This window comes from Arachis hypogaea, chromosome 7 (genome assembly GCF_003086295.3).
Source record: "Arachis hypogaea cultivar Tifrunner chromosome 7, arahy.Tifrunner.gnm2.J5K5, whole genome shotgun sequence".
Classification (NCBI taxonomy): Eukaryota; Viridiplantae; Streptophyta; class Magnoliopsida; order Fabales; family Fabaceae; genus Arachis; species Arachis hypogaea.
The window spans coordinates 37,017,404-37,029,552 of NC_092042.1; the positions used below are offsets into that span (position 1 = coordinate 37,017,404).

At 26.7% G+C, this 12,149-nt stretch overlaps 1 protein-coding gene across 1 annotated transcript; it reads left to right on the forward strand.

Annotated features, from left to right (window-relative positions):
- The first annotated feature begins 218 nt into the window (after positions 1 to 218).
- Positions 219 to 7,919, forward strand: LOC112702944 (terpene synthase 10). Its single transcript, XM_025754185.3, has 7 exons — positions 219 to 590; positions 1,278 to 1,539; positions 2,014 to 2,410; positions 5,138 to 5,356; positions 5,483 to 5,621; positions 5,971 to 6,210; positions 7,061 to 7,919. Exons 1-7 carry the CDS (start codon positions 336 to 338, stop codon positions 7,385 to 7,387), a joined length of 1,839 nt encoding a protein of 612 aa, XP_025609970.1. The 5' UTR covers positions 219 to 335; the 3' UTR covers positions 7,388 to 7,919.
- Positions 7,920 to 12,149: the final 4,230 nt, after the last annotated feature.

Here is a 12,149-nt window from a genome sequence, read left to right on the forward strand (position 1 = left end):
TAAATTGAATAATCAATATGAAAACGTTTAAAACGTTTACCACATACAAAAGAGAAGAGACCCACAAAATCTACATTGAGTTAATTTTGAAGTGATGTGATTGTAGTTAATCATTATATATACAGTGCGATTAACACGCCTGATAAACGAGGAACACGATATTATATATGAACATATAAAGAAAGTTCTGTTTGCATTCATCACCTATATAAATGGTTGATTATGCTGCCAAGTGCCAACATGCAAAACACACAATAATAATCCACTCACAAAGTAAAAAAAATCACACCGATATTCTACAATTTGAAAAAAAAAAAATATCTTATTCAGTTATAATGGATCTTTCACTTGTACTTGCTTCTTCAACTCCATCTATGTCCACCAAAATGTTGCTTCATCCTCCGAGGAGAAACTCATCGTCATTCCTAGCAAACAAGAAATTCAGAGTCCCTCCTCCAACTCAATGCAATATTAATGCATCAACTAAAGTTTCTGATAATAGCCAAGCAATTGTTCGTCGATCTGAGAACTTTTTTCAACCCTCTATTTGGCATTATGATTATATCCAGTCATTGAGCAGTGAATATAAGGTATGGTTTCATACTTCAAGAAATTAACGGTAATATTAGAGAAAAAAATAGTTAAATATTTAACTTAATACTCATAATTTTATATATATAATATTTATAATTATATATTTATTAATTTATAACTATATAATTATTTTAATAATAATTAATAAATATTAAGTAAGATAATTTTTTATTATTTAGACTATTTTTTATTGTCTTTTAAATATTATTAGAAATTAAATACATACATGATTTATTTTGTAATAAGACAGTTAAATATATATGTGCTTTGATTTTATATTTCATGTTCAATATTTTATATTTTTAAAACATGAAAATATGGAAATAAGATTTTATTACCTTCACACTATCTTTTACTTTTTAATTAAATTTAAAAATAAAAAACAGTTAAATAAATGGTCTATAATAACAGCTAGGAAATGTCTGCTCAAACACAGTATAGAATTATGTTTTATTTTTTAATTTTTTACCTAAATTATAAAAACAAAAGACAACTAAGCAGAAAATTAATATTTTTTCAATAAAATAAATTAAACCCTTAAACCAAAAAGGTCTATTTTATTAGGTTTTTTTTATGGTTTTTCCGTATATAGTTCTATTCTTCGAATTGTTGAGCCGGAAAAAGAAAATCAATTTTGCTATTGATTAAGCTAATTAATCAATGTGGTCAATTTATGAATGCAGGGAGATGTGTACGTAGAGAAAAGCCAAATGCTAAGGGAAAAAGTAAGAATGATGCTTTTCAAAGTGGAAAATAGTGTTGATCAACTTGAGCTTATTGATGTCTTGCAAAGACTTGGAGTGGCCTATCATTTTAATAATGAAATAAGGAACATGTTGGACAATATTTACAACATGATGGATAACTCAAAGAAGGATAATAATTTATATGCTACAGCACTTGGGTTCAGACTCTTAAGGCAACACGGTTATGATGTATCAACAGGTTCTTTTCTTTCTCTTTTTGTTAATAGTGATGGCTAGACACTCCCTTATCAATTTATACATACATTATATTCATGCTTTTAAATTGCAGACCATAATTAAAAATACAGAAAATATAAGAAATTAATTTCTAGTCCATATTAACTAATTTTTTAGTCAATATTTGAAACATTTAGAATCTAACATTGAGGGTTTAATTATGATGATTAAGGATCTAGAGTTTTGGATAAAATAATTTTTGAAAAGTTAATTGATATTGACAAAAAAATTTTAATTTTCTAAAATTATCTATATATTTGATTTATTAATATTCATAATTTTAGTCCCTTCAAAATTTGTGTGTAGTAGGATCAAAAACAAATTAATATCTTCAATTTTTCAAAGATCAAAACTAAAAAAATTATTTATAGCGTAAAAAAAAGTATATTTCTATATGAACTAAAAATTTATTTAATTTTTTTAATGGATATTGTAGATATGTTTCTGAGCTTTCAAGATGAAATGGGCAACTTTAGTCAACACTCATCAATTGATGTTGAGGGAATGCTATCACTTTATGAAGCTTCATTTCTTTCATTCGAAAATGAAACTATATTGGATGAAGCTAAAGATTTCACCTCAAAATATCTCAAAGAATATTTGAGCAAGAATAATGATGAAAGTAATGATCATCATGACCACTACTTATCACTCCTAATTAATCAAGCTTTGGAGCTTCCATTACATTGGAGAATTCCTAGATGGGAGGCTCAATGGTTCATTAACGCATATGAACAAAAGAAAAACATGAATCCACTTTTACTTCAGTTAGCTAAATTGGATTTCAACATTCTTCAGACAATATACCAAGAGGAACTCAAAGTCTCATCAAGGTATGATTAATATAGACTTCAATTTTTAGTATAAATTGATAACTAAAGATACATATTAACTAGAATTTGTGTATATTTATACATATGTCTTCGGATCAAGATCTTTTAAAATAAGGAAATTGATAAAATAGTAAATTAAAAAATTAATCATTCTTAAATTAAGATAATAAAACACACATTTCATAAAAAGTTATAACATTAATAATAATTAACCTTTTATTTTTTATTATTTTACAAATTTTTTCACTTTAAAAGATATAAATTATATGCATTCACATATTTACTAATTAAATAATCAACTACTAAAATTTTTCATGATAACATAATAAACTTACAATACATGAATAATCAAATTTGTTTGCATACACAGTAGCATAATAAAAATAAAAAACTATATATTAGATGTAACATTAAAAAATAATTATAAATTAATCATTATATTATTTATGTAAAAATATATTTATTTTATATATTATTAAAGTATATTTTATATTCTAATTTTTAATATATATATGCAGTGACGGACCCGAAAAATTTATGTTGAGGGGTAAAAATAATACATATTATTATCAAAATATATATTAATTTAAATTTAAAATATAAAGTGCACATTTTATCTCTGTCATTTAGATCATAATTTGAAATTTTGGGTCGTTGTCTAGGATCAGTTACTAGACTTTTCACATTGAATTCTAAGAACTTCTTTTTATTAGAAGAAACTAATGAAGTGACTTCAGATTCTAGTAGTAGCTTTCTTTTGAAATATTTTTCATTACTATTTCTAAAAATAAAAAATATATATTCTAAATTATAAGTAAATTAATCAATTCACTTTAAAAACTTATATACAACATAATTATATATAATAGAATAGAACGAAAGATAAACAAATAAATAATAAAAATCACTAAATTGAGAATAAAATAAAATATATAAATTCATGAAGAGAATTAAAAAATAGATTAATACCTAAATTATAATTGTTTGAATTAAAATTTGTAATTGAAAATATCAAAAAGAGAAACAATGAAATTGAAAAATACATAGAGTCATAGAGAGCTATATAAAACAAAATAGAGAATTTGAAATTTACTTTTTGATGAAGAGAAGATGACCACTAAATAAGGAATAGAAAAAGAAGATTAAAAATATGAAACTAAAAAAAGAGTTTAACAAAATAAATGAGTAACAGTTAGAATTTGAGAATAGAAGAAGACTAAATTTAATTAAGTTAATTAATAATTAGAATAATAGAAAAATAAAATAAATTTAGAGCTTTTAATAATTAGACTTAATTTATTTGTAGTTTATTTATAAAAAATCATTTAAAAAAATAAAATGGGAGTGGGGCAAGTGCTCCCTCGTTACTATGCATGGGTCCGAGCTTTTATATATATAATTTTTTATATATATTTGGTTTAAAAAAAATAAAATGGGAGTGGAGCAAGTGTCCCTTCATTATTACTATGCATGAATCCGAGCCTGTATATATATAGATGACTAATTTTTAAAATATACGCAGCAAAATTATAAAAAAAATTTTATGAGATGTCAAATATATATTTTTGTATACAATAGTTGATTATAGCCAATTTATAACGTATATGTAGTATAATTGATTTATGAGTATCATATAGTTTAAATTAATTCTTAGGGATAATACAAGAATAGAAAAAGAAAATCTACTAATTTAAAAAGGAGAGCAAAACTGATGAAATGATAGTTTTAGTGGAATGAAAATTATTTTAAAAATTAATAAAAAATATCAGAATTTATTATTTTTAATTAATAATTAATTACTAATATTTAAAAATATAGGATAAAATATATTATTAGGTTAATAAATTATAAAAATTGAGTTAATAATTAATTGATGATAAAAAATAATAAATTTTAATGATTTTTTAAAATTTTTTATTAAAATAATTAGTATTTCTTTCTCCCTGCTGGCAACCACTCTGCATCGTAGTCACTTCGTGCTTGTATATATAATAAGTGGTAATGACTAATGTTTGTGATGATCTTTTTCTAGCAAACTCAATCATTATTGCTGCATTTTTATTAGTTTATTTGAAAATATATTTGGTGCTTTAACACTGTTTAATCTTCAATCATTTTGTTCTATTATTAACTTATCTTTATCTCTAAAATTGATTTAGATAAGTGCTGTCCAGTATGGAAAAATTATTGTTGAATATTATATTACACAAGTAGAATTTTTCTTAAATAAGACAGAATAACTACTTTTCATGCTTTTATTAGAGGAGTGTGGAACAGTCTTTCGATAAAATATACATATTTTCTTTACATAGTGACAATTATTTTATATGAAAAAGTACATAAGGAGTGATTATTAGATCAAAAGGTGATAATTACAAACTAATAAAAGAATTGGCAAATTGGTTCTTAATATTTTAGAATATTAAACAAATTAATTTTAATAAAAAATAATAAAGAATTTAGTCTCTAATATTTTGTTTTTTGAAAAGTGGCAATACTTTTTTCTAAAGATAGTATGGATAACAGATTAAATTGTCTAAAATTATAAAAGATAAAGGAATAATTTGTCAAATATTCTAAAATATTAGGAACCAATTTATCATTCTTTTCATTAATTAAAAATTAATTTGTCCAAAACAAAAATTCTGAGAGAGACCAATTTAATAATATAAATTAAATATTCCAAAACTTCCTAATACTAATGCCAAAACCTTTGTTGTTTTAAAGATGGTGGAAGAACACTGGGCTTGGTGACAAGTTAAGCTTTGCAAGAGATAGGATGGTAGAGAATTACATTTGGACTGTTGGAAACAATTTTGAGCCACAGTTTGCGAATTTAAGAACGTTCATAACAAAGGTCAATGCCCTAATCACCACCATTGATGATGTTTATGATGTCTATGGAACCTTCGAAGAGTTGGAGCTTTTTACAGATGCAATTGAAAGGTTAGCAATGATTATTATTACTCAGTCATATCTTTTGGCGTAGCTACTAACAACCTTAGATTATTTGATTTGAAATTTTTACAATAGAAATTAAATAAAATGCTTATAACTTTGTTATTTTTTCAGATGGGATCCATTTACCATTGATAATCTCCCAGATTACATGAAATTGTGTTTCCTAGCACTTTATAACTTTGTGAATGAGTTGGCATATGAAATTTTCCAAGATCATGGGTACAATGTCACTCCATACCTACAGAAATCGGTAAGCTATTAATTAGTTATTACCATCCCTATTAGTTTTCTATTAGTTTCAAATTTTTGTTTTTCCAATTTGCTGAATTAAGTTTCAAAATGATTCTTAACATTAATTCCTAATAACGTAATGTATCACTTGAGGAAAAAGTCACACATCAGATATAAGTCATAAAACATAATGTGAATCCTATATATCATTCCTTCTTTTTTCTATTGGATGCTTTAACTTTTTACTGACTATATATATGTATAGTGACACCAAAAAGTAGCTCAAAGAATATTTCTAGAAATAAATATTGTACATAATTTATTCATAGTGTATGTGTTTGAACTAATTGAAATTTTAAAATTTTCAGTGGATAGATCTATGCAAATCATATTTTATTGAAGAAAAGTGGAATCATAGTGGATATACTCCAAGCTTCGAAGAATACATAGAGAATGCATGGGTCTCCATAAGTGCACCTGTTATACTTGTTCACACTTATGTTCTGATTCCACAATCATTTAGAGAAGACGAATTGCTTCAGTACTCTGACGTCATCAAATATTCATCAATGATTTTACGCCTTGCTAATGACCAGGGAACATATGAGGTATATCCTTAATTAATTCCTGCTATATATATCTCTCAATCATGTTCTTTACATAATTCTTAAACCGTGTCAAACAATAAGTGAACGTCTAAGACCAAATAGTTACGAAAACAAGATTAAAAAATAATATAAGTTAACACACACATGTCATTTATTCCCAAATAACATAGTATTTTTTTTTTCATTTTTCTTGGTGAAATCTATTGGTTTTTATTACCTAGCTCTTGAATTAATAACTGGACTAATTATTTGACTAGACCTAAAAATTAAAGTTCACAAGATAAGAGTTGTTTAGTTTCTCAAAAAGAAAAACTTTTGCAATTCATCTTATCTACATACACTATTAGAAAATAGATCCTCTTAAGTAAAAAAAAAAAAAATTTAAGAGAATAAAGTGTAATCTTTTATTTTTAATTGTATAAGTGGACCAAAATTAAATAGGTGAAAAAAATAATAAATAATTAAATTAAATAATTAACAGTATCCAATTTTTTTTACCGAAAGAGATCGCTCTCTACACTATTGTACTTTTTTTTTTGGGACAAATTATACCCTAACACACGGACCCTTTTTTTTCCTCCACATGTGTTTTATAACCATTTTTCATTCTCAATTAAGATTTAAATTACACCCTAACACACTATTGCATTTTAGTTTGCACATCGGGTTGGAAGTCCCCGAACTGCTGCCCATCGCGTACGAGCTCTTTTCTAATTGGACTTGACACACTCAATTTGCTATAACTTAAAAATAAAATTATTTTTATTTATTTTAAAAACAGATTAATTCGTTTTAGAAAAATTTCTTTTAAACTATTTCAATAAATTCTACGTTTTGTTTTCTTCGACAGCGTGAGAATGAGACTGGTGACTTCATTAAGTCAATTCAATGTTTGATGAACGAAAATGAAGTTTCTGAAACAGATGCACGTGAGCGCATAAAATCCATGTTAAGCATAGTATGGAAGAAGATGAACAAAGAAGCTCATGATTCTCCTTTGTCTAACCGTTTCAAAGAAATTGCTATGAACCTTGGAAGAATGGCACTATGCATGTACCAACATGGAGATGGCCATAGCATCCAATATTCTCAAATCAAGAATCGTATATTATCATTACTTATTCAACCCATTCAGGATAATATATATATGGAAAAGTATAGGGAGCCAATAGTCTAAGCGTACAATGTGTACAATGGAGGTTTAGGAAGTATTAGAGATATGACCATTAGTATTACATTGTCCTGTCAGCTTATGTTTTTGGGATGAGTGGGTTCATGACATGGTATTAAAATTTTAGATCCGAAAGATCAAGGGTTCGCTCCTTGGTGAACTCCAAAATCTAGGATGAGTGATTTTATGACATGAGATGTTTATTATCCTTGGTATTGAATAGTATGGGTGATGTTCATTTTATTCATGGACCAAAAATTTAATTCATTGTACACATTATACACTTAGGCCATTGGCTCCCTAACACTACCCTATATATATGTATGAAGGGCATGCAAAAAAGTAATTATATAAATCTCATAGGTGAATAATTATATAACATTATCTAGAATGACATTTTCTTTTCATTTCAAAATCTGAGTGCTATATATGTATATCCATTTGCTATTGAAATAAATAAAGAGACGAGCATTAGCAGTTGTTCTCTCCATCATATGTGGTATAATATAATTTGGCAATACAATTTCTTTTTCTATAATTTCTCCAAGTTAGTTAATGAGTTACATTCATATATGTAGGATTTTTTTATATAAATAAATTAAATATTTTATTTATTAAAGTATATAATTATAAAAAAATTATATTTTTACGGTTGATTATACTACAAGCCTGATAGATATATATATATCTCGTTTATACTTTAAACGAGATAATTAAAAAATTAATTGTTCACATTTTATTTGCAAACGAGATAGATAGAATTTAAAATAAATTTTGTTCTCACTATAAACGAAATATCTATATATTTATTGTAGTTGCATTATCGTTTGGATCAATTTAAGAGATATAATAAATCAACAATTCTATGTGCATACTAAAAACAACCACCATATCAGTCACTATCGGTAATGTTAGAAAGACAAAAAAAAAAACAACAGGTAGAACTTGTCTTATTTAGCATTTATTAATTATTGCGGCAGCAATTAATGAATGTTAAATAAGGTAAATTCTGGTTAATTTTGGCTAAATTTTTTTGTTACTAAATATTTTCGAGTTGCTATATATTTATCTATAAATATATGTGTAATTTAATTTACTTTTAATGTGTATTTTATACTAATTGCTTATTTTAGTGTATACCTTAACATGATTGATAATAAATATATATTATTATTATTATTATTTGAATTATATTATTTAAGGGTAAATAATCATGCTTTTAAATTGATTTGCTTCCAATATTACAAGATTATCTTATTTTAATTTTCATTTTCAAATTGTCTTTTTATATAAATTGATGTAACTTAAAACGATTTTAAGTTAAATTGATTTACAATATCCTACTAAATCGTTCTAACATAAATGGATTTATTAGGAAAACAACTTTATATAATAATTCAATTGATCTTAAATAATTGATTTACTAGGGCCAAAAAACGTGGATAAATTAATAATTTAACTTAAACCGATTTACTGAGTCACCACTTTTACATAGATCATTTTTACTTAAAACAATTTACAAGCAACAGTCGTCTATATAAATTAGTGAAATCGCATTGTGTATAATAAAAACAGAATTTTGCTATACTTATAAAGCGTGTCAAAAAGTACAAAAAAATATAGCGATAATTTTTTGTCATGTTTTTTGAGCTATCGGCACGCTTTTAAAAAGATCACATTTGCAAACGTGCCGGTTGTTCTATCGTTACGTTTTTGTTGATCTATTGGTACATTTTATATTTTGCCACACTTTTATCAATTGTCATGCTTATATATAACCCTATAGCCACGCTTTTAAAACGTGACTATTGGGTTAGTTTTGGCTACACTTTAAAAGCGTGCCAATAGAAAAAGATACAGCTATGCTTTCTTAAACGTACCTAAATTTGAATCTATTGCCATGCTTTTAAAGCGTAGCTATATCTTGATTAAAAAAAATTCTAGTATTTGCTTTTACATGTATTCTAATGTACTACAAAAACAATAAAAAATATTGACAAAAAATTGTGAATATCATTTAAAAAAATTAATCAATAAAAATTAGTATCGCATTAGCAAAATTCAAACCAAATTAGCCATATCAATCTCTTATAACCAAAGTAGTTATAAGCATGTAAAATTAATAAAATCCTCCAACATGTCTCTCCTATAAAGTGGTAAAAGAATAAAAGTTGAGTTATACATATTTTCCTGGACCATACTCCATAAATATCTTTATTTCCTCCTCCACTTCAAATATTACATATGTCATGTGAGAAACTGCCATCGTTGTCTTTCAACTCTGTATCTGTATTATGCTTCACTAAACACTCAGATATTACTTCTCGCTCACAGGCAACAGCGTAATGCAGTAGTGTTTGTTTATCATTATCCTTATAAAATTACAAAACACAAGACAATATAAGCAAATTTCAATTTCAGCATTCGGAAAATAACTAAAAATGCATAGAACGATTTTCTACTGCACATGCTAAACTAAGAGTTAGAGTTAAGCAACTATTGTAATAAGGAATAACAACTTAATTTAACATTCAAGCTAATTCCATTATGTTTCCATTCCAGAAAAATATTGTCAATACCTCTAAAACTCTAAAGCATATAAATTAGCTCAAATATCTTAAGTACTTAAATTGAAATGTTTTGAATTGCAATATATGAAATACCTTGGCATTAATATCAGCATTCCTGCTAACAAGCAACTCTGTGACATTAAAGTGGCCATGATTCACAGCCCAATGTAATGGTGTCCGACTTTCACTTCCTGTAACTACTTTCATTAATCAAATATTGAGAAAGAGAAAGTATAATAGCAAAATAAATGATTTGGTATAAGCATAATAGTAAACTAAATGATTTGATATAGTGTTAACATAGAAAAATGATCTAAAAGATCTTTTGTCTCTAGAAAACTGATGGTTAAATCACTGTGGATTTACCTTTAAGAGTGGAACTGGGGGTTTGTCTTCACCAGGCTGAGGATGCCATTCAAGAAGAACTTGTTTCTCGTTAATTGTGTCACGAATATATGGATACATATTCATTACAGTTCTTGAATGAAAATCTCCGCCGGCTTCAAAGGCTTCCAACAGCTTTTACAGTTAGCAAGATGTGCAAGGATCTTAAATTCCAACTAAAAAAAAAGAGAAAGAGAAACCTACATCAGCTTAATGAATTTTCTTCTTGCTTTGTTAAATTATAATGGGAACGTAAACTACTAACCTGACCGTAATCAACAACTATGAGAGAATTCCCAGGAGCAGCTATGAATGCTTGACGGATTTGGTAACGATCCTTTTCTAGAGTGGGTTAATTCTGATTACGAATTATATGTCAGTCGGATTAAACATGTTGCATTAAGAAAGCCAATGATCAAACTAGAGTCCATGAGATATCCATATTTGAATGTTGGTTCAAATATTCATAATGCATCTAACTAATTCTAAGCTCAAATTATTGTAATAAATTTGCTGAGAATGCAACAAAACCGAATAGGCGAACAACTAAGCTTTGTCTCACTAGGTGATATCATCAAACAATGCTAAAACGACCTATCATATATACAATATAAAACATTAAAAAAATCTTGTAAATCTAGGGAGTTAGAAGAATGTGCAAACTCGGCCTTCTTGCTGATAAGCATCCAGCCTCTGTATTGATATTTGTGGAACAATAAATATTGTGGTCCTTTCCTAATATATTGCTTCCCTGCCATGGAAAACAAATCAAGCTAAGGCAGAGAAGATATAGAAAATAAATAAAATTGTTCCAAAAGAATTAAAGATACACATACAATCTATGAAATGAGTATCATTAAAAATATAAATCCACCACTAAAACAAGCAGAACAGAACAGGCAAAGCAGTAGAAGTTTAGCACCACATAGTAACAGTTGAGCACTACCATAGCTGTAATAGAACAAAACCAAATATAAAAAATTTTAGAAAAAAAAACTAAATCAAATATCAGAATAGAGCAAAAAATAGCTTAGAAAAACCAGAAAAAATGAAGAACTAAGAAAATCAAAACAAAAAATCAAATTCAAAAACAAAAAATTATATCAAGGAAAAATTTGACCAAATAGTTGATGTAGAAAAAATCGTGAATATGCTTAAATTATGAAAAAATAAACTTGCTGATAGTTGACGTAGAAAACTAACAGAACGAAAGACATAAATCCAAATAAATTCATAAACATATTGCTATAGCACAAATCCAACAAGCAATAAAATTTTTGCTGCATTAATCAGATTCATAATCTTCCTCTTCTATTAGTAGGGGAGTTGGTGTAAATCTCACTTAATTAATGAATAATTAGCCAATAAATTAATTATTATTAAATTAGAAAATTAAATTTTCATAATTTAGAGAAGAAGAAATATTAAAAATATGAATTTCGGCACTAATTTTAAAGAATTTGGTTCAAAACCAGACCAACGGTTTGATCCTGTTGGACTGGATCCAAACCGGACCCAAGCCCAACATATAAAATCCATAACTCATCCTTTCTTTCCCCAAAATCACATTAAAGCACGCTGAAAGGGAAGGAGCAAGGAGGAAACCCCAAACCCTTTTCCCTTCAAAATTTCTATCTCACATATCTCTCAATCTGGAGGTCCGATCACTGCACCGTTTGCGGCCATGCAACCACTGCGTCAAGTTCTTCGAAACCATCCAAACGAAGTGGTAAGGAATTAGTTATTTTTCACCCAGTCACTTCTCCCTTCAAATTCAAAATTTTGGTTAGTGGGTATTGAAGATTTTGATGTTT

Bases quoted from the DNA above. Each gene is read 5' to 3' on its own strand.
- LOC112702944 (XM_025754185.3), top strand. From the start codon at position 336: ATGGATCTTTCACTTGTACTTGCTTCTTCAACTCCATCTATGTCCACC. The intron at 591-1,277 runs GTATGGTTTCAT...TTATGAATGCAG, and splicing joins CATTGAGCAGTGAATATAAG to GGAGATGTGTACGTAGAGAA. The intron at 5,357-5,482 runs GTTAGCAATGAT...TTATTTTTTCAG, and splicing joins TTTACAGATGCAATTGAAAG to ATGGGATCCATTTACCATTG.